This window comes from Takifugu flavidus, chromosome 18 (genome assembly GCF_003711565.1).
Source record: "Takifugu flavidus isolate HTHZ2018 chromosome 18, ASM371156v2, whole genome shotgun sequence".
NCBI classification, from domain to species: Eukaryota; Metazoa; Chordata; class Actinopteri; order Tetraodontiformes; family Tetraodontidae; genus Takifugu; species Takifugu flavidus.
Genome location: NC_079537.1, coordinates 12,123,910 through 12,151,091, shown reverse-complemented (window position 1 = coordinate 12,151,091; position 27,182 = coordinate 12,123,910). Strand labels below are relative to the sequence as shown.

Genomic DNA, 27,182 nt, shown 5'->3' with positions numbered 1-27,182 from the left:
ACAATCATTTGTCATATCAAATATTTAAATCATCGCAACAAAGCTTTTCAAGCTCGTTCATTTTCCTCATATAATGTCACGTCAGTCCTGTGAGCTCAGAGTTTGAACTGGGCAACTGCCACTTACTCTCAACAGCTGCTCAGTAAAACACACCAGCATCAATCTTCTGACTTTGGCTGCACTGACAGTCAAAGATCACTTAAACGTCTCATTTGTTCTAATACTCTGACATCATCTGGACAAAATTGTAGAACGGATCCAACTTTGGACCACAGACATGCAGTGAAACATCAGACAAGCAGATCATTCTGATGGACAGACATCAAAGAAACATCAAGGCAGAAGTGGCCAAGGTCACATGTTATTGTTTCTTCGTTCAAACTTCTGCTCAGCAGGTGGACAGCAGGACAGCATGATGAGGACAAGCGGAGCACTGAGAAAGGCTTTCAGCCAACCTACTCAAGTAGAACCAGAGGACGGCTCCACCCAAAGGGGAAAACCAAAGGCCGGGTCAGACCCAGAACCTCTCAGAAACATCCTGAGGAGTGAAGCGGAGACGTTGTCCAACAGTCAGTCCTCTGGTACTGAGCAGCAGCCCCCAGCAGACACCAGAGGACACAGTCCATCAGCAGAGATCTCCAGGTTTCTTGATTCTCTAATCACAGTCTATAATCATCATTGATCCTTTCACCGAGATTGATCCGCAGATACAAGAGCAGCAACATCCTGAGGCTGACAAACCTTGAAGTAACTGAAGCAATTTTGGGCGTAATAAGTCAGCATATGTGGGGAAGTGAGCTGCTTGGAGGTCCGAACTTTGGGTCCATATTCATAATCTTGTTAATCAAATGTGGGGCATCTGGGAGAAAGCGAGTTGTGTCTGACTTCAGCTCACTACTGCTGCGTATCCCCGTTGAGCTGTCGTACCCGAGCCGACTGACGGAGGTCTGAGCCGAGCCACCGACCGTTCATGTCAGTGACGCAGGAGACTGGATCCATCCAGGTCTGTGCAGCCTGAAGAAATCCCCTGATAAGCGCCTGTCTCTCAGGATTTGTAGCGGAGCAGTGTGATTTCGCCCGGAGCGACCGCTAAACGGTGCCATTACCTCCTCCTTTCCACCAGATTCTTCTCTTTGCTGGGTTTAAATGTCAGGATTAGACGTGTTTGACGACCACTGACCTCCAGACCGGTCCCCTCCAGAGGAGCCATCTCTAATCACCGAATGGAGAGTTGATAGATTTTACGCACAGTGAAGGTTCCGACTGGGCGGTTTGATAATGATGTAATGATGTTGCACTTGATTTAGGAGACCTGATCAAGTGTTTCCTTCCTCCTGCCACTGTATGACTAATCCCAATCTGATTACCGTGTGCAGGCGCACAGTTTGCCGGTCAGTTGTCCAGCAGGACCTTCAGTCTCAGCGACATGCCCGCGCTGTGAGTACTGAGCTCAAGTGCGGCGTCATTCGGACGGACTGCTGACGCGCCGCGGTGCCACGATGCGGAGAGCAGTGCTGAAGGAAGCGGTCAAGCGCTTCCCCTGGCTGGCCAACGTCACTTTGTACGGCTGCCTGTTTGCCGGAGGAGATCTCGCCCATCAGCTCATCGCGCAGAAGGAACGCATCGACTGGAGCCACACGCGCAACGTGGCCATTGTGGCGATAAGTTTCCATGGAAACTTCAATTACTTTTGGCTACGCGCCCTGGAGAGGAGATTCCCAGGGAAGTCTGTGGGGATGGTTTTTCGGAAACTCCTGCTGGACCAGAGCTTTGCTTCTCCTCTGGCCACCAGTGTTTTCTATACCGGTAGGATCAGTCGCAGCTCTCTGCTCTGAGGTTATTTAACGTGTGCACGAGGGGCAAAAGCAGCAAATAACGCGTTCTTTTCTGTTTTCAAACTGCTTTCTCGTCTAGGGGTGAGCTTCCTGGAGGACAAAGAGGACGTTTTTGAAGACTGGAGAGAGAAGTTCTTCAACACCTGGAAGGTAATCATGGAGGAACCCGCACTGCTCACAGATTAACCTAGTTTGAGTCACGACTGCTTTGCGCACTGGGCTCGACGCCCGGGATCAGGTCGGTTCGCTCCAGTCAGCACATTTTCAGGACGTTTAGCTGTTGAAATCCCACCACGGAGACGTGTCTCACGCCAAGAGGTTCAAACATGCTGCAGAACTCAGCGTGCTGCAGCTTTCTGCTCATTTTATTCCAGCTATATTAAAGGGCTCCTTTATAGATTTTTGCAATTGTTTTTATTCTAAAGGATCGATTCTACTGTTTATATCTGCATCGTGCTGATAAATGGCGTTAATCACTTAATTTCATTCCTTTACTTCCTTCACATTTTTTGATCTAAGAAATTGTTCTTAAACTAGAGTTAAACTAGAGTTCTGGAAGTGCAAACTGGTTCCATTTTGTGGGAATATTAATATTTTATGTTGACTTTCAGACTGGACTGATGTATTGGCCATTCATGCAGGTAAATCTGCTTTTTTGTTGGGTCATTTCTCTTTAATTAGTTGGAGTAAAATCACAAATTAGTGATAAATCGGTTTGAATTGTCCCCACCTGTGTGTGGATTAAGATTAATGAGATCAAGATTGAATCTTTTTCAGTTTCTGAACTTTGTTCTGATGCCGTTGTACATGCGAACAGCCTTCATGGGCTGCTGCGCCTTCCTCTGGGCCACCTTCCTCTGTTTCTCCCGGCAGAGCGGTGATGGCACCGCTGCCGTAGCTCTGGCCTTCGTTCTGGACCCTCGCAAGACCCTGGAGGAGATGCGGGAGGCCCGTTTGGCACGGAAGAGAATGCTAAAGGGAAGGGAAAATTAAGGAAGGCAGGAGGAAGGTTGGAGACACAAAGAACGGATGCTCCAAAAGTGGAATTAATTTATTAGGTGTTAGAATTTTAAAGGACAAAGTGCAGAGATGGACAGAACAGAGGTTTCAACATGGATGAAAGGGCTTAATGTTTGGCTTTAACCAGCTGTGCCTTCTGTGAATATGCCCCATGACGTATGTACTGTACACGCCTGCACGCTCTTGAAATGTGGATTTCCTGCTTTTTGGAGATGCATTAATGCTCCTTTGGTCCATGACCATGCAGAACTTTGTCATTATGATTCTATAGCTGATAAAGTCAGTCTCTGCTGTCCAGCCTAATATTTCTCCTGAGAATAGAAATGTCAGCCATGTCTACAGGAACATCCAGACTCCTGAAAGGTCTAAAGTCACTGAGAACTTGTGGATTTTAGTGCATCCCTGTTGAATTGTCTGTTCTGCTGCAGCATCAACATCCCCCTAACTTCCCCAATAAAGATCCAGCCGCCCAGAAACATCAAAACAATTTCCTACATCGACTTTTACCTGCAAACCTAAAACTCTGCATTGTTTTCCTGCACTTGCCTGGAATTATGATTTCGGTTGTAAAACATTCTGTGAAGTAAATAATGATTTTTTTTAACCTGTACTGAAATAAAAATGGACTATTGATAGAAACAGTTTGTGCAGTTGCACTTTGATATTTCCAGCCATGTGGGATCATCCAGATGTTTGTGCTTTATATGATCAGGTTGATTCGAGTCGGAAGTTAACCTCTGAGTTTTCTACCACACGCACCATTAAAGCAGGTGGTTCTCTGAACAAACACAGCAAAGGTTCACACGGGCCGGCGCTGAAGAGCCTACGTTCCAAACCTTCACCCTGATGAGCAGCAGATCCAGCAAATTCAGCCTGAAATCATCTGTCGGGAATCAGATAACCTGAACGCATAATCAAATATAAACACTGGCACCTCTGACTCAAACATCATCACAGATTTAAATCAAATGGAAATGTGTCTCAGTCAAAACCCTCGAACATGACATGAATCTCAAATCACATTTGTATTTCACATCATTGAAAATTCAGACAGATGATGCAGCGTGATTTTCTTCACTTATTGGGACTGTTGATCACACATCTTTTCTACTTCACAACACACTCTTGTTCTGACAGAAATTCTGCCACTTCCAGCCAACAATGTCAATTTGGCCACTGGTCCAAAAAACATTTAGCCCAGATATGGAGCTGAGGCGGGAGGGAGGGGATTGAAGTGTGTGCAGCTTTATGGCCCAGTGATGCTGCATGTGGATTAACCAGGATCAGATAGGACGTTAATCCCTCTAAAAAAGTTACCCAGTATAACCCTCCCACCCCAAGAGGAAGTGAAATCCCCCAATCAGAATCAAGGGTACTGCAAGGTGCTGGCCTTTAATAACCTCAGAAAGTGCAGCTCTTGATTCAAGTCAGTAGGAACGCAGGTGAACATCAACTAAAACAGGTTAAAATATGGAAATAAAGAAATAAAAAAGGAAACGTTTATTGAGTTCAACAATGACTCCAAAACCGCTGGAACTCAGCAATTTGATTTTAACAAGATGCTATGTTTCATTGGTTAATAGAAACAGGGCCGTTTGTGACACTTGGTCATAAAGGTGATATGTTCTATTACTGAGCATTAGCAACGGTGAATGTGATTGATCCGTTCTTAACTTAAAATACTTGTTATAGCTTTTTATTTCTGTTGGGGGGGAAAAGATGTAAAATAATTTCTCAAGGTTGTTTTATGCAGCAGTAAACAGAGATTGATAAAAAATTCTTGCACGGCTGTAATTTCTTGCGTTGAGGTCGGAAACAAAGCACGTTAACGTGGACGCTGACAGATGGGACTCCATCCGCAAGCCCACCGTCATTGACACGGACACCAGTCCTCTGATTGGACGACAGACTTACTCCCGCCCACTTAAAACAATGATTGACGGGCAGTGGACCAATGGGCGAGGGGGATGAGCCTGCCAGCTAACTTGTGATTGGTGGATGGTTGTAGACAATATGAAGGACAACATTTATTGTTCGACGTCTCTCGAAGACAGCAGCAACTTTGTGGATTCTGTCTCCTGAGGCCAGAAACGTCCCCTCACGGTTCGTTTAGCTCCGAGTCTCGAGCAGAAAGCCCGGTATTGATGATCAGGACACCGGAGAGGGTTTGGAAACAGGGGACATCGCGTTGATCGGAGCAACTGTTGATCGTAAAGCGAATCTTCTGCGTCTCAGCTGGGATTTAAATGGTTAAAGCCAAACTTAGCAGGAGAGGCTCAATTATTGTTTGGAACTGCGAACATTCGCCCTTTTTTGCTGGTCTTATCCCACTTTTGTAGTTAGTTGGTGGCGCTGCCTGATTATTTGAAGTGTTTCTGAAACAAAGTCAAATTAATAGTCAATAACACGAGGGAATAAAGATAAAAGTGACCCGTTAGCTTTAGGGTAATCTGGAGTTTGCTCTGTACCCAAACTCCAGGCCAGTCTTAAATCATAGTGCAATTTGTGCCCAGAGGAAGTCACAAACCACTGGGTTTTCCTTTAAATTTCAGATTTGTTATTGGAAGCTGGGAGGACCAGCTCTGGGTGATGGAGGAGCCGGACACAGGAGCCCGGTTTGGGTCCCTGGAGGAAGAGCTGGAGTACTGGAGGGAGCAGGCAGCTCGGAATAATCACAGGTTTGGCTCTATTTTTCTATCTAAACCTCCAAAAACGGATGGACGTTTTAGTCCAGAGACATTTTAGTTGCATTGTTTTGGATAAATCTGTGGAAACCTGGATGATCCAGACTAATGAAAACCGTCCCGTCCTCTTTATGGATAACATTCTGTGCATGTACGTGCACGCAGCGCTGAGGAAGCCCGGGAGGAGCTGCAGGAGTTCCAGCAGATGAGTCGGGACTACGAGGTGGAACTGGAGACGGAGCTCAAACAGTGTGAAGTGCGGAATCGTGAGCTGCTGTCGGCCAACAACCGTCTCAAGATGGAGCTGGAGAACTACAAGGTAGCGAAGGGGGTCGGCGGCCGAGCTGAATCCAGAACCCTCGGATCACAACTGAAAGATGTTAATACTGCAATAAAGCCAGCGATCGGACCTTCAGAGCTGACGGAGCAGCAGCTTTAGTGCTCACACTGAACGCCCTCAGCAGATGTTCCCACAGCCATCAGCTGATTGGTGGAGCTGCGTTGGGGAGGCTGCCTGGAGTTCTTCACCGCTGTGCTGAGACAGGCGGCCACAAAGGCCCCATTCAGCGCAGAAAAAGCAGCTGATGGCTCCAGTTTGGCTTGTGTCTGGAGGGGATCGCTCCTTCCATCAGACAGTGGCATAATGGGGAGTGTTTTAAAGGGGACGCACCCGTAGGAGACGGGGGGAATGTTGGGTTCAGTCCCCTTCCAAGACCTTTAGATGACAGGTATGTCCAGCTCATGGAAGCCTTCAGTTCCAGCTCTGCTCTGCTTCCTCTGACCCGTTAGGAGAAGTATGAGACGCAGCACTCGGAGGCGTACCGGCAGATCTCCAGCCTGGAGGGCGAGCTCGCCGAGAACACGGCCATCAAAGACCAGCTTCAGAAATACATCCGGGAGCTGGAGCAGGTCAACGATGACCTGGAGAGGACCAAGAGGTCTGAGGAGACCATGCCATTGTGTGCTGTTCTAATGGAAATCATAGTTATTGATAGCTGAGGGTTCCGCGTAGCTTCATGAATAAGCTTGTAGGTTGCAGATGTTTCTCGGCTCTTGACTGTAGGTGTTGTGTGACAGGGCGACCATCATGTCCCTGGAGGACTTTGAGCAGAGGATGAACCAGGTTATCGAGAGGAACGCCTTCCTGGAGAGCGAGCTGGATGAGAAGGAGAATCTGCTGGAGTCGGTGCAGAGGCTGAAGGATGAGGCCAGAGGTCAGGAGGCTGCGGGGGTCGCCTTTGATCCTGCTCAGCTCACATCCCGGTTGTTCTCGTCTTTAACGCCTCGGTGTGCGTGTTTGTGTCAGACCTGAGGCAGGAGCTCGCCGTTCAGCAGAAACAGCAGGTACAGGACAAGACGCCGCCCCACAGCAGCGCACTCAAAGAGCTCTGCTCCACCCCCCCAGCACCTCTGGCTGTGGGAGGGCTGCCCACGCCACCTCTCACCCCCCCAGACAGAAGAGCTGAGGGCAGAAACCCATCTTCCCCCTCTAATGACCCCATCTGCACGCCATCACGGCCTCCAGCCTCACCCCCCTTCACCCGTGGTCAGTGTGTGTGTGTGTGTGTGTGTGTGTGTGTGCTGGAGGAAGGTTCTTGTTGTTTACCTTTCTGAGGCCTTTTATGTTTTGGGGGTGAAATGTCCACCGTGTTGTGTTTGCAGGAGGAAGCCTCTGGAGGGCGCCGCTCACCACAACGGCCAGAATCTCTGCTCTGAGCATTGTTGGAGAGTTGCTGAGAAAGGTTGGGGTAAGAACCTCGGGAGGGTGTTCATCCTTCTCCCCACGATGCTCTGCTGGTTCAACCAAAGCACGTCTGAGGCGTTTTAGAGCCGTGCGAGCTGAAATCGTCACTCGGTGTGGAGCAAATGTGGGTTTGTTGTGTTTCAGAACCTGGAGTCCAAGCTGGCGTCGTGCCGGGACTACATAAACGAGCAGGCAGCGAGCCGTAGGAGCCGCGGCGGTGGGCAGGGAACGCCATCAGGCTGTGGCGACTCCTCAGAGAGCCAGCCTACAAATGGCCTTTACAACACGGGGTGAGCCGCGGTGCAGCTGGGTCACACGGTGTCATGTGGAGGCGCTGTGGACGTCTGAGTGTGTTGGTTGGTTGTGCTCCACAGGCTGATGAAGAGCTTAGACTTTGGGGCGGGGCCAAAGTTGCTGCTGTGATACTGAAAACCTTCCACCGCCATCCGACCCTCCTTCCAGTCTGGACCTGTCAGACACAACGGTACCGTGTGATGAGGGAGAGGCCTGTTTCCATGGATACTTGAGTTTGTTTGAGCGCTTGCAGCTGGAATAATCTTCCTTCAGAGCTCCTTTTACTCTGCAGACAGATGTTTCCTGATGTTGGAACGCCACAAATACAGTCAGTGGCGAGCGAGCGAGCGCCAGGGGCAGTTCTCCTCCAGCCCAGCAGGGGGCAGCAGAACTGGCTCACATCAACACGGCCCAATAAGAACTTTTACATTTGTGCTTTTTGTTCATTTTATCACTGATTTTTTTTTTTATTCCCAGTGATTTACTGAAAGACCGGCTCTGTAAACAAGACCCGTCGCTTTGCCCGGCTGTTCACCATCATGTTCCTCACAGCCCCGTTCAGGCCTGTGCAGTGAAACCAAAGTGGACATTTGTGCTCACAATAGCGGCTGCTTAACAACCGTCGGTCCCGTCCTTTCTCTCCAGAGAAACTGATTAATGGTACAACTGACATGCTGATTTTTTGATTAGTTTTCCAACAATAGGAAATGTTGGGATTGTTTGTGGTTTTGGTGGATCACTGAGGAGGAGACATGTGGGACTCCTGACTGGAGATGATGCTACCAGCCTGTGAGCGTCTGTAACGACTCTAATTTACAGCCTTAATGAACCTCGGGTGAGTTTTGTCACCATCAGTCTGCAGCTTCGTCGCCTCCTTTTTCCAATCAAGAGAATCTTTTTCCAATCAAGAGAATCTTTTTCCAATCAAGAGAATCTTTTTCCATCACATTTTGTCCACCTCTTTGTCAGCAGGTCTGTGTTTGTTGTGTTTAGGCACAAAGTCCAGTAGAGAGAAGAACCTCTAGTTCAGGCCCAGGCTAAAGGTTCTCAGGAATAAGTTCTCAGGAGGAAGTTTACCACAGATTATCACAATGAAGTGAAAATGAGGTCAAACAGAGCTTCTGTCCCTGCGGGAGTCAAATCCAAACATCTGAGATGAGAATACTTCAGTGAAGGTTACACGTGTTTTATGTTAAAAAGAAGAAAAGTGGGAATAGATTAGTTTTGTAAGGCGCTAACGTAGCTCAACGCTAAGGAGTGAGACGGACTGATTTCACCAAGTACTCACTGCTGCTCCTGTCTTTTTCTTTAAGAAGTTAATAAAGTTGAAATATGAAAATAAAAACTTGTTTCTCTGAAAGCTGGAAGGAGTGAGCCGACGTCTGAGAGGGTTCAGGAAGACCGTCTAATATGGTGTGTTGCTGTTTTAGGGCTAAACTGCCTGAGCTGAAAATAAATATCCAACATTTCAATCTAAATAAATGATTTTAATCAGACTTAAATGAAGAGAAAAGCAAACGGCAGGAAAACAAAGGAATCTAACTTGTGTTAATTATTTCAAGCATCTGCAATAAATACATGTAAATATATCTTAAATACATCAATCTACAAGCATTTACCGGTAGATGAATTGGCTAAATGTGACAAATGATTGGATTCAGTAAAAGTTTAAGGGTTTTTGTTTTTTTAAAATAAATTATTTAACGGCGCGTGCAAGTCAGGGAAGGGAACATTTTGTGATGTGCTTTGCTAACAATTACAAAACTGCAAATATGGTTAAAACTTTTTATGTATTTATATATAGATTTTCTTTTTTTTTTTTTTTTTTTACAGAAGCTGAGAACAGTAGTGGGTCAGATTCATTCAGAAAAGACAGAAGGAAGGCTGCTTGAACTGTGTATATATTGTATTGGATAGTTGGACTAATGAAAGTGAGTAAAATAAAAACCTCCCTGAGTTTAAAACTTGCATCCAATCACCAATTATTCTTGGTTCCACCATTATCAGCTGTAATAAGCATATAAATCAAACTTGACATAAAATTATGAGTGTGTATTTTGTATTATTGCTGATAAATGACAAAGAAAATGTGATTTTGTTTCTGGGTAAAAGTCGACATTCTTGTGTTAAATATGACATCACTGCCATCTACTGGCCGGAACCCGCCACTGCAGCTAATTTGATCGCTAATCGGACTAAAAAGGGCTGCTCTCAGCTTCTGTACAGTTAAACACTTATGAGTTTTTTATATTTCTATGAGACTTCTCATGAACATGAAGAATCTAAGAATGTTTTCGCAGTGACATCACTGGTTACTCTACTCATCGGGGCAGTAGTCGAAGGACTCGCTGTGGGGCTCCAGAGGAGAGCTGCAGGCAGGTGGTGATGGGGAGCGGCGTTCTTCCTCCTGCAGCTCCACCGAGTTCTCCTTGATGGTGCTTCTTCGGCTGATGCTCCCTCCCAGGCCTAAGCTTCTGATGCTGCTGCCGCCGCCGCCGCTGCTTCGAGGGCTGGGGCTGCTGAAGCCGGCGTCACCGCCCCGCCTGGGAACACCCAAGGGCGCATCAGAAGCACGAAAGGGAGGAAGCAGAGGGTCAGAGAGAGGACAGGAAGCAGCAGCAAGTCTCAGAGCAGGTTTTTATTTTGATGATGGAGCCTCTGAGCTGTGGAGGCAGGCGTAAAGGGGGGGGGGGGGGTGTTAGGGTGGAGAGGAGAATATTCCAGGGAAACTGCAGCTCAGAGGCGTCTGAGGAGAGGTGTGAAGCAGGAAATAAAGAGGAAAAGGAAAGTAATGTCACAAATGGTCTCATGCGTTCATGTTTTCAAACTCAGTTGTTAATTCAAACTTGCTAATCAAATCTTCCACGCTTGCTGAGTCACGCTCATACCTGAGTTTACTCCTGAGGGACGCCACCTCCCGGCTCAGCGTGTCGTTGGCCTCGCTCGCCTCCTCCAGCTCCCGCTGCAGTTTCCTGCGACCTGCAACCACCCGCTGCGCCTCCTCCTCTGCCTCCTCCAGCTGGTGCTTCAGCTGCTTCACCCTGACGTTGGACTTCTCCGCCTGCAGAGCAGAAGAGCAGCAACCGTGAGCAGGAAGGAGGGAGGAGGAGCCTCCTCACGCGCCTCGTCTTGCTCTCACCTGGTCTTTGTACTGCTGGGCCTGCTTCCTCTCATCCTCCATCTGGATGGACAGATCTTTGAGTTTCTTCTCCTTCTGACGCAGGTTCTTGGCGTTGGCCTGACGTTCTCTACACATCGTCAGAGTTAGATGTGACCTGGAATATTTGAACTCCGTTTCCCACCATGCACCATCACCTGCTCTCTGCCTCCAGCTGCTCTTCGACCTCCCTCAGTTTGGTTTCCAGGGTGGCGATGGAGGATTTGAGCTTGGAGCGGCCCTGGCCTTCCATCTCCTGCAGCTTGGCCTTCAGCTCTCGGTTCTGCCTCTCCAGCTGCTGCTTGGATCCCTCCTTGCTCTGGGAGGCAGAGCGCTCCGCTGCCAGTTCGGCCCCCAGCTGATCCACCTTCACACCCAAGAACAGGTGGGTCACGTTGAGATACGCCTGGGTGAACTTTAACCTACCAGCTGCTGGCTCTTCCTCAGCCGCTCATTCAGGCCTTCCACATTAGCCTGCTCCTCCTCCAGCTCCTCCTCCAGCTGCCGGATCTTGGTGTCCAGGCGACGCTTTTCATCGGAGAGCATCGATCTGAATGTCCAAAGAGGAGAAAAGGGAGCAGAAGAGAAAGAAGAGATGGAGGACGAGAAGATGGTGCCTGAATATTCCCGCATGACTGGGAGAAGACACCCACTTTCCAGACGAGTTACTGGCCAGTTCCTCAGACAGCTCGTCTCTTTCCGTCTCCGCCTGCTTCCGAGCTCTCTCGGCTGCTGCCAACATCTGGACAGACAGGTGGAAACACAGAAAACCTCCCAGATGAAGCAACACCAAATTTAGCCAACTGTTTTATGAATGTCTGCAGGAGGTCTGACTCCCTGAGGCCTGACCTCCTGCAGCTGGATGATATCGGCCTCCATGGCCTTGGACCTGCGTTCGGCTTCTCTGGCTGAGGCCAGAACCTCCTTCTGGGCTGCACGGGAGTCCTCCAGCTCCCTCTGGAGCTCCTTCGCCTGGCCCTGAGAGGAGAAGATGAGGTTGTGTTTATTCTTTGATAAACCCGACAGCTCCAACAACCGCCTGACCAAAGATGTGTAGAAAAGCTCTCCGACCTGGATCTTGCGAAGTTGTTTGACCGCTTCATCACGTGCCCTGCTGGTGGCCTCCATCTGGTCTTCTATGTCCTTCAGCTCCCCCTCCAGCTTCTTCTTGCTTCCTGAAGCCGAGCCCCGCTGCTTCCTCTCCTCCTCCAGCTCCTCCTCAAGCTCACGCACCTGCCAGGAAGGACAGTTAGCGGCTCTGAAGACGATTTGTTCAGTCCCGGACAGAAGCAGCAGAGTTCTCCACCTGTTTTAGGAGCTGCTTCCTCTTCTCCTCGCCCATCTCGTCGCGGGCGTGCAGCTCCCTCTCGTGCTGCGCTTTCATTGCCTGGCTGTTGACCTCCAAGCGCAGTTTGGCATCCTCAGCGACCTGCAGCTCATCCTCCAGCTCCTCCAGCTGAGTCCTCATCTCCTCTACCATGGCCTCCAGGCTGCGTTTAGCCTTCTCCAGATCGTGTACCTGGGGGAAGACGTGTGGAGGCTCAGAGATCCTTTTGATTGCAAATGTTGGCTTTCAGACACCTTCTCTTACGCTTTTTCCCACGTCATCCTTGGAGCTGATGAGGTCCTCCATTTCAACTCGGAGGGCCTTCATGGTCTTCTCTGCCTCTTCCAGAGCCATTTGGTTCTCATCAAGAGCTCTGGCCAGAGCCAGGACGCGCGTCTCTTTCTCCCTCGCCTCCGCCTCAGCTCGATCTCGCTCCTCTGCAAACTTGCAGGAGACGGCGCGCTCCTCCGCCAGCATCTGATCCGGACAGAAGAACCATAGAAGATCAAGAACATGAACTTCATTCTTCTCTATTCTGTGTCTACCACAATGTTGATACCTGATCAAACTTCTTCTGCTTCTTCTCAAGGTTGGACACGAGCTGCCTCTGGCTGTCCAGGTCCATGAGGACATCCTCGAGCTCCTGCTGAAGACGCCCGCGGCTCTTGTCCAGCTTGTCAAAGGCAGAAGCTTTCTCCTCATATTCGCCGTTGGCTGCCTCCAGGTCTCTCTGCAGACGTTTCTTGCTCTCCTCCAGCATCTCCACCGTGCCCGACATCTCCTCCAGCTTCTTTTTGTAGTCGGACAGCTGAGGAGGGAGCAGCAACAGACGGTGGACGTGCTTCTCTCTTTCGCCGTTGTTGCTCTTCAGATGATTTCAAACTTCCGACGTTACTGACCTGCATGTTGAGGTTAGAGAGCTGCCTCTCCACCACTCGCTTGGCCTCGGTCTCCTCCTCCAGCTGCTCAATCAGGCTGTTCCTGTCGTCCTCCATCTGACGCAGACGTCCAGACAGATTCAGCTTCTGACGCGTCTCCTCTGTCAGCAGCTCCTATAGGAGACACACGAGGAGGAAGGAGATGTGAGTAAAAGGTGACCCTGGTACTGACTGGGGTTTCTCCTGCTCTTCAGTAAATGAATCCCAACCATTTCATGGACCAGGAGCTTTTCTTTAACGTTACTGTCGGCAAGCGTGTCACCAAGACACGTCACCCTTTCATTCATCACGATGTTCGAGTCACCTGAGCATCCTGGAGCTGCGAGTTCAGAGCGGACACGTCTTTGCTCAGCTTGATGTTCTTTCCCTCCGCTTCGTTGAGCAGACTTGTCACGCCGTCCAGCTCCACCTGGCACAGATGAGAGAAGAAGTCACGCGTTCCCTCCTGCACAGCTCTTCTGACAGGAACGCAAGGACACAGGAAAAGTGGCATCACAGAGGCCACCAGCTGGAGACTCACCGTCATTTTGGAGATGCGCTCGCTCAGCTCCGTCCTCTGCCGCTCGCTCTCATTGAAGCGCGAGTGCAGGTCGTTCAGCTGACCCTCCAACTTCTTCTTCTTGTGCTCCACGTCCTGCTTGGAACTGGCGAGCGAGCGCAGGTCGGCGCTTAAATCTGCCGTCTCCTTCTCCAGAGCCTGCTTGGCTTTGTCCAGACCAGCTTTCACCTGGATACCAGGTGGTATTAATGATGTTATTTTGTCATTTTCATGTGGCTGAAGAGTGATGTCAACTATTTGAGTCATCAAGAGAAAAAAGAAGGACTCCGGACCAAAGTGGAAGCTTTAGAGCCCCATAGAACAGTTTGATTGTTACCCTCTTGGCCTGCTCCAGCTGCTCGTTCAGCTCCTCCACAGCCTGGCCGTGTTTCTGCCTCAGGTCCTGGATTTGAGCCTCGTGGTTCCGCCCCTCCTCCTCCATGGTTTTCTTCAGAGAGGCCACCTCCTGCTCACGCTTTGCCCTGAAAGTCGCATCGTTGGCTGATAAACTTTGATGCAGAAGACACCGTGTCGACACCGATCGGGCCGTGCAGCTCATCGTCCCGACCTCAGCTCTTGCTGTGCAGCGGTGGTGTCCAGGCTGTCCTCCAGCTCTGTGCGCAGAGCGTTGAGCTCCTCGCCCAGATCTCGACGAGCAGCCTCCACCTTCGCCCTGGCCATCCTCTCCGCCTCCAAGTCCTCCTGGAGCTCTGAAATCAGAGCCTCCAACTCTCGAACCCGCTTCACCGCAGCCCCGCGCTGGCTGCTCTCTTCCTCCAAACTATGGGCGGAAACACACATCTCCATCTTTGAATCCAGTTTGACAGGAATTAGATGGTGACATCAAGGTTCTGAGCCTCAACTTGAGCTTGGACGTATGCAAACATCAATAAAAATAAAGACTTTAGAGATTCTGCCTGATAACACGCTGCTCACTGGGCTTGTGTGGCCTGAAGCTCCTCCTCTTTCGCGGCTAACTGGGCTCTCAGGTCCTCGAGTTGGGCCTGTAGGTCGGCGTACTGCTCGTGCAAATCAGCAAGCTCCGCCTCCACTTTCCTCTTGGCCTTCTCCATGTCCAGACGGCCCTTCTCCTCCTTCTTCATACGCACTACACACACACACAAACACACAATCTTTGATCACAAACATGCACAAGTTTCTTTGTGTTTTAAATGTTTCCACTGACCCTCCAGATCAGAGATCATGGACTCGTGTTTGTTCTTGAGTTTGGTCAAATTCTTGGACTTCTCCTCTTCCTCAGCCAGGTTGGAGCTCAGATCTGCCATCCTCTCCTCCATAAGCTTCCGCTCCTGAAGATGGAGAAGCCCTCAAACAACAAAACAAACCTCGAGAAAAACCACCATTTTCTACCTTCTGCAGCTTGTTATTCTGGTCTTCCATGAAGAGGACGTCCTCCTCCAGCTTCTTGACTTTTCCTTCTACGGCCACTTTCTCCAGCTGCAGCTTCTGCCGAGCGTCTTCTTCATCTGCGATGTGGGCCTCCATGAGCTGCAATAGTCGCACCACAGGTGTGGAAACTCTCCGAAGATCAACAGGTATGTTCTTATTTGAATTTTCATTAATGTGAAAGAAGATGAAAGTGTCCTGTGTCCACCTGCAGCTGCTGCTCCATGTCCTTCCGCTCCTGCTGCAGATTGAGGCTGCGCTCCTCCTCCTCCTCCAGCCGGGTCTCCATCTCATGCAGCACCTCCTCCAGCTCCTGCTTCTTGGCCTCCAGACGCACTCTCATCTCCTCTGCCTCAGCGTACAGATCTGTCTCTGCTTGCAGCTTCATCTCCAGCTGGGTGCGCTCTTCCAGCAGCTGCGGGGACCACAGCTTTCAGGGTAGAACTCCACTACAAACACCCTTAAACGACCGCACTCGCTTGGCTCTCACCTGGCTGTGCTTCTGGGAGATGTCCTTCAGTTCAGCCTCTGCCTTCACAGCCAAATCCTTGGCTGCCTTGAGCTCCTCGTCTTTCTGGCTCATCTCTTCCTCTTGTCTGGTGACCTGCAGCAGCGGCTTCACCTGAACCAGAAGCAGTTTGTCAGCACTTTGCAACTCTATGCAAATATAATGGCATTTGTCATGACCTTTGATCAGAAATTAGAAGGGGATTGGTGCAACTTGTGGAAAAATACTGTTATTGTAGTTTAAGCTCTGAACTCTGATGCTTGTGTGTGACCTTGGTAAAGAGCCGCCACCACTGCCAGTTCTTGAGTTTGAGGTAACAGGCGCAGTTCCTCTGAATGACCTTCATGGCGCTCAGCTGTTGCTGACGTTTACTGAAAGCCCTAAAAAGATGAATGACAGAGAACAGTAGGACCCTCCTGAAACATCTCAGCAGTCCGCAGGTTCAGACTTGGTCTTACTTGCGGGCCAGGAAGCCTCTGGCCTGTGCTTGGAAGGCGATGATGACCACGGTCAGTTTGAGGTCTCTCTCCTCCTCCAGCTGGGCCAAAACTCCGGTTCTAAAGAACATTTTACTCTGACCAATGCGATAGAGGTTGGGATCCAGATCCAGGTGTTTTATCTGGAGGAGTAAAGTGAAAAGTTACAACCACCTTTACCTGATCGAGTGTTGACATGGCGACACCATATCGGACCCCCAGAGGAACATGTCAGCACCAACACAAAGCTCACCATCAGACAGCAGGCCTGCTTCCCATCCATGAAACCCTTTGGGATCGCATGAGCAGCCAGGATCTCATACCTGCAAAAATGACTCATGTAGACTCACTATTTAACAAAGTGTATAAATTCAAGTTTAATTTGAAGAGATGCTTCACGTCCATTGCTCTTGTTTTAACCTTAAAGCAACTTTTGTCCCATTTGACTCCGTTAGAACGACTGCATCGTGGACTGCGGCGCCCTCAAGCGGCCGCAGTGACAAACTACACCCTCACCTCTGCCTGAACTCCTGGAACGGGATGCGGTTCGGGAATCCCTGTCTGCAGATTCTGATGCCTTCCAACACACCGTTACAGCGCAGCTGCTCCAGCACCAGGTTGGCGTCCATCTTCCCAGACTGAAAACACAACAGCAGAATTTACAGTCTCAGCGGCCCGAAGCCCAGAAACAGCAACACGGAGCCCGACGTACCCTCTTTTCATGGTTGGGGATGATGCAGCGGACGAAGTTGGGCTGAGTGTTGTTCAGGGTGGTCATCAGTTTGCTCAGTGACTCCTTGTACAGCTGACCCACGGTGCGGAACATCCCCTTCTTGGATTTTGTGGGGCCTGAACTTTCTGACATCTTCGTCATGGTCTCCAAACCCACCACTCGGTCCGCTGACAGTGCAGAGACACAAAGAATACATTTAAAAAGGTCCAAACCACAACATATATTCAAATGGGGTAATTAAAGAGCTGCGTCATGGGCCTGACCGTCTTTCCACAGGTCCTGGATGAAGGCGCTGGATGAGTTGTTGAGCAGAGCGGTCACGTTGTCATTCAGAGGATCCATGTTCTTCGTCAGCCAATCAGCTGCATTATAGTCGACCTGGAAACAGAAATCATACAAGTCGTTTATTCAACGGGCCGTTTGTGTCTCACTGCCGGCTCCCGTCTGCTGCTCGCGGCTTCGCTGGGTTCTGCAGGCGTCACCGTGATGCTCACCTTACCGGCGTAGTGCAGGACGCTGAACATCAGCTTGTCTTTGTGCTGTTTGGGTTTGGAGAACTTCACGTGACCCGTGTGGGTGTTCAGCAGCTTCTCCACAAAGGACACGTCAGTGGCTTTGGGGAACCAGCACTCTTCATCCAGCAGGGCCAGGATGCCTGGAGGGTTGTTCTGCAGGACACAGCTCTGATCAGCTCAGATGATTAGAGTTCAAACTCTCCCTGAACTTCCATACAACTAAATCAGGGCGTTTCGGCGAGGCTGCAGCTGGTCCTGACCGGCCGTTCGATGAGCTCGATGCAGGGAAGCAGGTCCAGTCCAAAGTCGATGAAGTTCCACTCGATGCCCTCCCTCTTGTATTCCTCCTGCTCCAGGATGAACATGGTGTGGTTGAAGAGCTGCTGCAGACGCTCGTTGGTGTAGTTGATGCAGAGCTGTTCAAATGAGTTGTCCTGAGGAGGAGGAGGAGGAGGAGGAAGACGAGGAGGAGGAGGAGGGAGATGAAGCTGGCGGAGACCAAACATTCAAGGACTCGTTGTTGTCTGCTGCTCACCTCAAAGATCTCGAAGCCAGCGATGTCCAGGATGCCCAGGAAGGACGAGGACTGTCTTTTGCTCTTGTCCAGGGTCTTGTTCACTCTGGCCAGGATCCAGCGAAAAAGGCGGTCGTACATGGCCTTCGCCAGCGCCTCGATGGCAAAATCAGCCTGGACCAGACGGAGGACCGCGGGTGTGATCGCACGCCTCACGAACATCAAGCGTTTCCCAAAGTTTGGTTACCTGCTGCTTGGTCTGCGCCTTCTGCACCACCTCTCTGCCCACTTTGATCCGCGGGGTGAGGATGGCGCGGGTGAAGTCGGTCACGCTGATGCCCTGCAGGTGACACACCTTCTGGGCCGCTGAGGAGCACATCCACAGCAGTTAAAGATCTCCAGCACACATGCAGCAACGGTGTAATTGGGGTTGTAACGTGACGTCGCCGTCCCAATAAAACACGTAAAGAGTTTGGAAGGAGTTTGTTGGAGTGTTTGGCTAAAGTTTACCGGTGTTGTCGGGCATGGTCGCCTGCTCGCTGTTCCTCTCCTTCTCAAACTTGACGTTGCCCAGCTGGAGAACAGTGGAGACCACTTTCAGCATGCCTGAAACCAGCAGGAGAAGAGCGACTCAGAGACAAGACGATGGGGACATCTAAACCGAGGTCCGCTTCAGATACCTATTCTCTCCTCCTCGTTGAAGCCCATGATCTCCATGGCCTCCAGAGTCTCCTCAAACAGCACATCGTCCTCCTGGCCGGGGATCTCCACGTGCCCCGCCACCAGGAACCGATAGGAGGCGAAGCCCTCCAGCAGGAGGTCCTCTAACACACACGTGCAGACACAACCTTGGGCTCTTTAACTGTGCCAGTGGTGGATCACTTCATTTGAGACTTCATTTGCAGTTCTCCCACCTCTCATCTTGTCTTTGACTCCTGCCACCATGTAGTAGAAGATGTGAAAGGCTCGCTCGGTGTTGGCCTGACGGATGCAGCGAGACTTCTCCAGCAGGTCTGATGGGATCCAGAGTTAAGCCTAAAACCACCACAGGCTGCTGCTAAAAAAAACATCTGCCATGTCAGAGTTCAGCGACCACGAGGATACAGGTGTCGATATTTGCTCCGACGATGTAGCCCGTCACGTCAAAGTTGAGCTTGATGAATTTCCCCTGCAGACGGAGGAGAGACGAGCGGCTGCAATGGCTGCTGGGAAAATCTCTGCGTCTGTTAATGACGACTGACAGCCTGACTTACAAATCGTGAGGAATTATCGTTCTTGATGGTCTTTGCATTTCCAAAGGCCTCCAGGATGGGATTAGCCTGCAGCAGCTGCTTCTCTAGCTCCCCCTACAGCCCATAACAAGCACATCCACCAATACTCAAACAGGTATTATCTCAGTAGTCGTAATAACGAATGACCTCGAAGACACTAACTAACTATTCTGGAATAGAGACTAAAATTCTGAGAATATAGTTCCAGGCAGAAGTTGTACTCACATAAGCCAGAGAGGCTGCTTGTTGCTGTGGCGAGAGAGCAGAGTTAGACGGTTACCCCAGAGTCTGGGGGTCAGTCATACTGGAACCAGTCTGGTTCCAGTATGACTGACCCAAGCACGCACGCACATGTAGTTTTCTCTCCTCCAACACTTCCATTCCTTCAGCTCCAGCATCACATCATTACATGTTATTGCAGTAGGTCTTAGATATTTAGCATCGATTAGCATGCTAGCAGAACCTGCCCCCTCCCATTTTCAGCCCAGTAAATAATAAAAGAGTTTATTCACATGACTGACTGACAGTTTTGCCTCCAGGTTGATGGACTGAACGCCGCTACTCACAGGATTAGCATCCTTCTTGCCCTTGTGTGAGGAGGCGACAACAGCCAGATACTGGATCACCTTCTTGGTGTTTTCAGTCTTCCCGGCTCCAGATTCGCCTCTGGGGGACGGAGCAGAGTTGGGAGGGAAAAGTGATCAGCTGCCAGGTTGATCAGGCAGTAGGAAGTGAATCTGAACACACACACACACAATGATGTTCTGACTCACGTGCAGAGGATAGACTGATCCTCACGGTCTGAGGAGAGAGATGGGGGGGGGGGGGTGGTTAAGGAGGATAAAAGCAGATGTTGACTGAACTCGCCAGGCTGTGCAGAGCCGCCTCACGGAGCCACAAAAGCAAACGGCTCTGAAGTCTTTTTCAGAGGGGAGATTAGCCTCCATCGCTCCAATCAGCTAAAAATAGCAGGTGGATGTGGATCTCTATCACTGTAATCTGTCCGTCTGCTCCATGTATGGCCATTCTGGAGCCCAGTGGAAAGTACGGGACCCGAGGTCAAGGGAGGACCAGACGGAGACGAGACGGCACGCTCCAAGGCTTTAACCTGCCACCGCTCATCCTCTCAGATCACAACCGAACGTGCGTGATCGAAACGACATTTGAGAAAGTTCCAGATTGAAACGGCCGAGGCGGCAGCGCGGCTTGTTTTGGGAAAACAACGAGCAAACCGGCATTTTTAAAGACATTTAAGAGAGCGGTGGTGATCGAGCCATAGCCAAAAGCACCTTGCATCATGTTCCTGTAGGCGTTGTCCGTGATGGAGTAGATGTGCGGCGGCACCTCGTGGCGTTTCTTGCCCTTGTACATCTCGATGATCTTCTCCGAGTAGATGGGCAGCATCTTATAGGGATTGACGACCACGCAGAACAAACCCGAGTACGTCTGCGGGCGGAGAGGAGAAGCTTATTGTCCCTTATTGTGGAGTTTGTGAAGCCGTTGAAGTTTGTGTGGTTCATTTGTGAGAGAGTGTGTTGGGGTGTGTGTGTGTGTGTGTGTCAGTGGGAAGAAGGCTCTCAGCGATGCTTCTGAACATGCAGGTTAAACGGCGTTAACTCTTGAATAAACCATCTTGACCCTGGACCAGTAAGCCCAGTAAGACCCCTGCAGCTCCCTGAAGCTCCAGTTTCCACGTGCACTGACTTTAATTGCGTGTCTGATGTTTCAGGAGCTGCAGCTGATTCCAGAGTTCATCATCGGAGACTTTCCTGTCTGCTCATATATGGACCGGAGGGGCCGCGCGTCTCAGCCTCAAGCCATCAACTTAGCAGGTCCTTTTAGACGAGGGCTTTAATTTAACATCCCTGACCCACGGAAACAATAAAAAAATAAGCTGTTGATCCTTCAAGTACATCCTGTGAGTTTAGGTGAAGGACAGGCCTGAACGATAAGCCTTCCTCCTTTCTCCCCGATAGCTGACAGGCTAGCATGGTAACGTGCTGAAGCTAATAAATCTGATTTAATAGCTAACGTTTTAATGTTTTTATGTGGTCTTGTCTGAGTTGGGAAACATCTGAGAGCTTCTGAGGGATTGATACTGTGAATGGTCCTCACATAGATCAGGCTGGAGAAGTATCGCTCCCGCAGGTTCTGCAGGACGGAGGCTTCGTTGAGGAAGGTGAGGGCGGCCATGTCCTCCACCTTGCTGAATTTAGGCGGGTTCATCTTCTGGATGTCGTCCTTGTTCACCGTCATCTTCTGCCCATTGGAGAGCTCCACCAGGACCTGCAGCCACGCATCCGGGTTTAAATCCAAACCTTTTCTTACACCCGTGTCCCTGTACAAAGATGAAGGTATTTACAAAGACGTACGCTACCTGGTCACCTTTCTCCTCCTTTACGCTGGCCGCCTCGAAGCCCTCCCGCTCAGACGGCACCCACACCATCTTCTTGGCGGCCCAGTCGGCCTGCGCCACGCCGCTGTTGCGGAAGTCGTTCTGCAAGTAGAGATACTTGCTGTCCTCGGAGGGGGTGTCAGCCATGGCTGGAGTACCGCTGCTGCTGGTGGGGTCTGGGTCGATCGCTGGAGATCCAGAGGTGCAGCAGCTGACGGCTGGGTTGTGGTCGGGGACGGTGGCAGGACACAGGCTGACCTTTGACCTCGCTTGAATCTCTGATCTGTGGGAACAACCAGAAACTGTAAATCTGAGATTTATAACACACGAGCTGATTATTAATGAGGTCACAACTGCAAAAGAGAAAAGTACCATTGTGAGCCGGAACATTAGCATGCTAACAATGTTAGCTCCACAGCTACAGAGAAAACGTACGGCTGAAAATGTTTCATTTATTTTTCAGGTCTTTTCTGTTGACACAACTAAAATAAGGCAATGCTTTTAAAATGAAATTAAAATGAAACAGTTCCTGAAATGTGAAATAGGATTAGAGACATTTTCCAGGATTCTAAGTAAGGTAGTTTAATTTACAACTGCAATTTCGGAACTTTTGGACAAACAAAACACCAAATGTGAGTTATAAAGTGCCAATAACAAAAGTGTTAAAACTGGAACAAATGCTAAGCTACGGCACTAGCACTGCAAAAAAAAAAAAATAAAGCATTAAAGTTTTTATTCTTCAAAAACCTAAACTTGACACATCTGCGTTTAAGTTCTGATTATTATTCTATTATTATTTCTTTGCTGGGGTGTGTGGAGACGCAGGAAAACATTGAAACTGTCATCGTGTCTCCTATGATGCTGAATTATAAATTACACACAGAATCAAGTCAACATTAGTGAAACCTGGCTCAGAATCTCTGAAGCGACTCTTCCCTCTTCATCACTGCACATCAGAGAAGACGGACGAGGAGAAATGAGCGTCATTGGTGCATTTTCAACCATTTCAGCTTTTAATCCAAGTGTCAAAAGCATCATGCGGTGCCAGTCAACGGCAGAGGGATTATTCCTGATAACAGCACATTTGCCTGGGTTTCAAATGAGCTACTTACATGCTTATCGTTGCCGCTGCCTCTTCGTGCAGGTCAGGAGGCTCCTTTGACCTCCCATTGAACAGCAGGCAATAAAACATGAAAAGCAGCACACAGATAACCCCAATACTCAAACAAGTAAGCTGCCATGCTGGAATGCCCATGTTTGGCTAACCCGTTCTCCTGGTAGCCTGGTAGCCCAAAGAGGGATGCTAAGGACTTAGCGGGCATACTACCTTATAAGGTGCAGCTGATGTGTCCAGCCAACCTTACCGTTTACACCAAAATGGTGACATGTCACAAGGTGTATCCATGTGTGTCAGCTACGTGGGTGAAAATCAATATTGAGCATGTTTAATGAAAATCTCTCACATTTGCTGAAAAACTTCTTTCATTCCTTCAGCCAGACGAGCAGTCTTACTGTCTTTTGACCAGATATATTTTTATGCAATTTTTGATAAAAGTTCAGACTCAAATTAATGGTAAATTCTTTGAAATGTCAATGCTTATTATTATTATTTGGTAGAAAGCATCATCCCATGTTAGTTTCAATACGTTTTGGCACTTTTAATTGCAAAGCAGCCCCATCACACACAATAGAAATCTCATGTGACGCTTTAAAGCTTCGTGTTTGTCTACAAGAAAGAGAATTTCCGCTTCATACTCACTGTGCAGTGCTGCAGCCCTCAGTGCAGGATGGGAACTGGGGATATCATGTCAGATAAGTCAAGTGATGATGAGGAGCATCGATGATGGAGCCCTTCCTCCTTCACACTTTATAAAACGCACCATGATGCATGGGGGCGGGGTTTAGTATCTTAACCACGCCCCTTTCCGCACAGCTTCCTTTTGTCCAGGTAGGAGGACCAGGACATGTCCAACTGTCCTGGATAGGTTCCAATACAGAGGTAGAATTAGAGTAATCAGAGTAATTAGATTCATGAGGTTTCCATAAAGACTACACAGGATACATTGTGTCTCCTAATACTTTTCATCTATCTATCTATCTATCTATCTATCTATCTATCTATCTATCTATCTATCTGCTTTGTCGTGCTTAACTGTTTTACATAAAGTTTGCCGTTTTAAATAAATTAATGGACGTGAGTGCTGCTACGCAACACAACCGGAAATCGCTCGGTTTTTGGCCGTGGCTTTTGTCCACATGGGCTTGCCGTAGCTCGTTTTGTGTCCATGGTGACCACAGACGCAGACGACAACTGCTTGCGCCTTAAATGTGCCTAAATACCGAAACAGCCGTGATTAAAGTACCGGATGGACCGTTCGTGGTCTGGCGGGGCTGCTGCTGTGGAGCCGGAGGACTCTTCCGCCTCATTCATCGTGTTTGACGGCTCTTCCCCGGCGGAAGTGTCCCACGCCAGGCAGCTGTGGAGCTCGGTGTTCCTCCTGCCGCCGCTGGAGTGTCGGCTGATGTCGGCAGATATCCGACAGAGGCTGCCGGTGGCCCGTCCGCAGCGGGCGGCCCCCAAACCTTCCTCACCGGAGCCGCCGACTGCCGCCAGCCAGAGACGGGAGGAGCGGCAGCGGTACGCGGCCATGGCCGAGCAGAGGAGGGAGGTCCTGGCTCTGCTGAGGCGGCAGCGAGAGCAGAGGATCCGGAGAGAACTGGTCTCTGTGGCCGTCAAACCCAAACCGAAGCCTGAGAGAGAGATGCTCAAAGCTCCAGACTGTGATGAGGACAAGGAGCTGGTGAGACAGCTGCAGTGATGGACTGGTGGCCCCCAAACATGCATCAAAATACCCCCAAACATGCATCAAAATACCCCCAGAACGGGGTTCAAATCATTTAAAATGTGTAATAAATACACCGCAATCTAGGGTCAATGAGGAAATGGTGGATAATTCATTTTAACAGACTATTTGGAAGCAATAATTTACTTGCAAACCAATTTCATTGATTATTTGTGCCGATTTAAAATGCATCTTGCTTCACTTGTGTATGATTCTGCATAAGTTCCCCCTCAAAAAGGGAAAGAATAATACACATTCACTCTGGAAACTGTTTCATCTCATCATCTGTGCTTTGATGCTGAGCAGCCTTAAAAATAGAACAGATATCTAATGAAACATCAAGGTTCTCCCACCTCATTCCGGGGTCATATATGTGGCCGCCTGCTTCAAACATGATGCTAGAACTTTTGGGGGGTATTTAAATTCCAAACATGCAGTGGTGAGGACCCAACCATAATAGGATAAGAAGGTCTGCTGTCTATTGACTTTGGCTAATTTGGTTTAAGTTTTCAAAGCCTGAGGCGCACATCCTTCCTGACTGCTCTTTAACCTCTTAAAGCCACTGAAGTCACCCTGAAGGAGGTTTTACAGCCCACCATCATCCCTCTGCATCTATAAAAAGGACTCGCACAAAGAAGCAAATACAAACTTTGCTGAATGGGAAAAAACTTTCAAAACCCCTCACCTGGTCCCCTCCAGCTGACCCAGGTGGAATCCATCATTGCTGATGAGGAGTGGATCCTCCGAGAAGATCGAAAAATGGGACATCGCTGGTTTGGCTGTTTTTCAGCCATTTCGACATAAACCAAATGACCAGCTCATCCAACTGTTTAACTGCTCCAGTTTTCCTGGCAAAAACGTGTCAGATGCTGATTTGGCTGTTTTTTTCCAGCCCTTCTCACGTGTTTTAGGTTGGTCTCTCAACTGAAGAGGGACAGGCTCATTTTAGTGTGTTCCCCGGCGGAAGTGTTCCTTCAGCAGGTGTATTTTTCATGAATTCTTGAAATCAATCAATATACCGGTGTTGGAGATGGGTGTAATGACGAGGTACTGACACCAGGGGTCAGTAAAACTCTTATGGTTCCGTGTGACCGATTTATCTTTAAAAGATTGATATAAAAAGAAAGGTGGGTTTAGGATTAAAACAAACGTAGTTTGGGGTCTTTGCCAGGGTTCTGCTGTGATCGTGTCCCAGCAGATCCAGATGGAAACAGACCAGCCTAACAAGAGCAAACCTGCTGTTGCTGCCTGACTCCATCAACACTGAGACGAGTCCTCAGCTCTGGGGGAGTGTTGCAGCCATGATGGCCCTGATATTTAACTGACATTTGATACAAAGCCTCAGGAGACTTTATGCTGCCCGTCAGCTGCGGACGGATTTTAAATCCCAGCATGTTTAAGTGTTGTAAAGCTGTGCTTCATTAAAACTTCCTTTCTGAATCTGAGTCAGTTTTGGTTCTCTTTTAAACCTTTTGAAAACCCCGTTCTCCTCCTTGTTGTGACATTTCTTCGTCCCGTGTGATTAATAATCCAACAGCGAGAGCAGGAAAACAGCTGATGCAACCTCGGAGCAACGGCCCAGTTACGGAGCCAGCAAGACTTCGAGCTCAGCAGGGTCCAGAACTAAACCTTCTACCCGGTAAACGAACCTGTGCACATGTATGTTGCTGCAGACAGGAAGTGAAAGGATGAAGATGTGCAGCGGTGGCTCATCTGAAGGTGACGTACAGCTGTGGAAGCTGCTCTCCCGCCGTCAATAACAACCAGCCCCGGTGTTGCCGAGTTCCTCCACTCAACAACAAGCTTCTCTGACTTTGAACCGTCCTTTGGGATCCAACATCATGTGTCACAGGGCTGCAATAAAGTGTTTCATTGCTTCTGTGGCTGCTGGATGCTGGCAGATAAGACTAATTCAGGCTGCCATACAATGACTTCCACAGTGTGTCTCTTGTTCTTCTATTGCTAATAAAACTCTAAATTAGCGTTAGTGTTCTCACCACTATGCTTCACTTTGTGTATCTTTGCATGCTGGTGCTGATATGTTTGGGTGTCCAGCTGTGAATGTCGTCTGCAGTCGCTGACGTCTGTGTTTGATGCCACCTCAGCCTCAAAGCAGCAGGCGCTGGTGTCACGAGCACAGTTTCTTTCTGTTATTAATAGAGAAGGTCACGTAGAAAACCTGTTTACAGCGGCTGGAAAATGCAGGTCCACCTTGAGATGAGGAATTACTCCCATCAAGCCCCATTAGGTCCAGAAATATGCATCTAATGTATTCTCCAAGAAATATGAGTCTGTTCTACCTCGATGACTTGGTGGCAAACTTTTTAAAACCAAGAATTGGCTGAAATAATGAGATTCCGTTTTTAATATTCTGTCTTCTAACCTGTTAATGCATGAGATTGTGTTTTGAGTCTGTGACCGATGAAACAGCGACGCAGCAACTTAACAATCGTAATTTGACCTTTGTATGAACAGTCATCCTGTTCCTAGTGGCCGTCTGCGGTACTGCAGCCACACCGCTCAGCTGCGATGATCCATCGACAAAGCTCCACATTCCTGCAGCCTCACCTTGTTTGGTCATCAAGCTCTTTGATCTACCTGCCGTCACAGCTTCCGGAGTCCTTTCATCACCTGTAGAGCAAAATGAGCCACAATAACATTCTTGGAGCTCTGAGTTCTTTCTGAAACATGTTGGTAGTCGTGTTTCAGCTCAATCAGCTCGTCTCTGGCTCGTTTTCCAAACTGGACCCTCAGCTACGCCAACCATGCTAATATGCTAGCACCACCTAGCACGGACATTAAAGACGATACAGATAAAATCTCTTGTCACTTCTGAAGAACTGATGTGAAAACGTGATTTTCTTTTTAAGCGATATCCCGGGAGACTTTTTGAGATGGTAGCACGACCACGAGACAGGTGTAATACTGGATCCTCACCAGGTAAAAGACAGTTAAATAGATCAATTAACTGCTGACTAAGACC

The 27,182-nt window shown here is 49.1% G+C and overlaps 4 protein-coding genes across 5 annotated transcripts; 3 read left to right on the top strand and 1 right to left on the bottom strand.

The window, feature by feature from the left end:
* The first annotated feature begins 849 nt into the window (after nt 1-849).
* mpv17l (MPV17 mitochondrial membrane protein like) lies at nt 850-3,494 on the top strand. Its single transcript, XM_057014073.1, has 4 exons — nt 850-1,806; nt 1,915-1,985; nt 2,447-2,476; nt 2,613-3,494. The coding sequence occupies exons 1-4, from the start codon at nt 1,500-1,502 to the stop codon at nt 2,826-2,828; spliced, it is 624 nt and encodes a 207-aa protein (XP_056870053.1). The 5' UTR covers nt 850-1,499; the 3' UTR covers nt 2,829-3,494.
* Nucleotides 3,495-4,854: 1,360 nt separating this feature from the next.
* LOC130514683 (nuclear distribution protein nudE homolog 1-like) lies at nt 4,855-8,922 on the top strand. 2 transcript variants are annotated; one of them, XM_057014426.1, is made up of 9 exons: nt 4,855-4,958; nt 5,408-5,533; nt 5,705-5,858; nt 6,329-6,477; nt 6,617-6,753; nt 6,846-7,085; nt 7,202-7,287; nt 7,428-7,573; nt 7,658-8,922. In XM_057014426.1, the coding sequence occupies exons 2-9, from the start codon at nt 5,445-5,447 to the stop codon at nt 7,704-7,706; spliced, it is 1,050 nt and encodes a 349-aa protein (XP_056870406.1). In that variant the 5' UTR covers nt 4,855-4,958; nt 5,408-5,444; the 3' UTR covers nt 7,707-8,922. The 2 variants fall into 2 exon arrangements, with proteins under 2 accessions (XP_056870406.1, XP_056870407.1); XM_057014427.1 differs by having other exon boundaries at nt 4,877-5,065.
* Nucleotides 8,923-9,043: 121 nt separating this feature from the next.
* On the bottom strand, nt 9,044-22,701 carry LOC130514682 (myosin-11-like). The gene is made up of 43 exons (XM_057014425.1): nt 22,469-22,701; nt 21,339-21,639; nt 21,077-21,247; nt 20,251-20,407; nt 19,735-19,762; nt 19,528-19,627; nt 19,187-19,210; nt 18,944-19,036; nt 18,795-18,858; nt 18,605-18,703; nt 18,371-18,514; nt 18,201-18,296; nt 17,938-18,056; nt 17,712-17,864; nt 17,437-17,610; nt 17,156-17,329; nt 16,925-17,039; nt 16,641-16,828; nt 16,445-16,566; nt 16,182-16,251; nt 15,911-16,071; nt 15,724-15,832; nt 15,435-15,566; nt 15,153-15,359; nt 14,909-15,046; nt 14,724-14,847; nt 14,474-14,645; nt 14,106-14,318; nt 13,875-14,019; nt 13,520-13,726; nt 13,304-13,408; nt 12,961-13,113; nt 12,621-12,869; nt 12,326-12,538; nt 12,041-12,253; nt 11,806-11,967; nt 11,584-11,712; nt 11,388-11,476; nt 11,161-11,284; nt 10,893-11,101; nt 10,717-10,825; nt 10,466-10,638; nt 9,044-10,120 (listed from the first exon to the last, which is right to left on the bottom strand). The coding sequence occupies exons 1-43, from the start codon at nt 22,609-22,611 to the stop codon at nt 9,895-9,897; spliced, it is 6,297 nt and encodes a 2,098-aa protein (XP_056870405.1). The 5' UTR covers nt 22,612-22,701; the 3' UTR covers nt 9,044-9,894.
* A 783-nt stretch (nt 22,702-23,484) lies between these two features.
* Nucleotides 23,485-25,644, top strand: hoatz (HOATZ cilia and flagella associated protein). The gene has a single exon (XM_057014428.1). It carries the CDS (start codon nt 23,723-23,725, stop codon nt 24,173-24,175), a length of 453 nt encoding a protein of 150 aa, XP_056870408.1. The 5' UTR covers nt 23,485-23,722; the 3' UTR covers nt 24,176-25,644.
* Nucleotides 25,645-27,182: the final 1,538 nt, after the last annotated feature.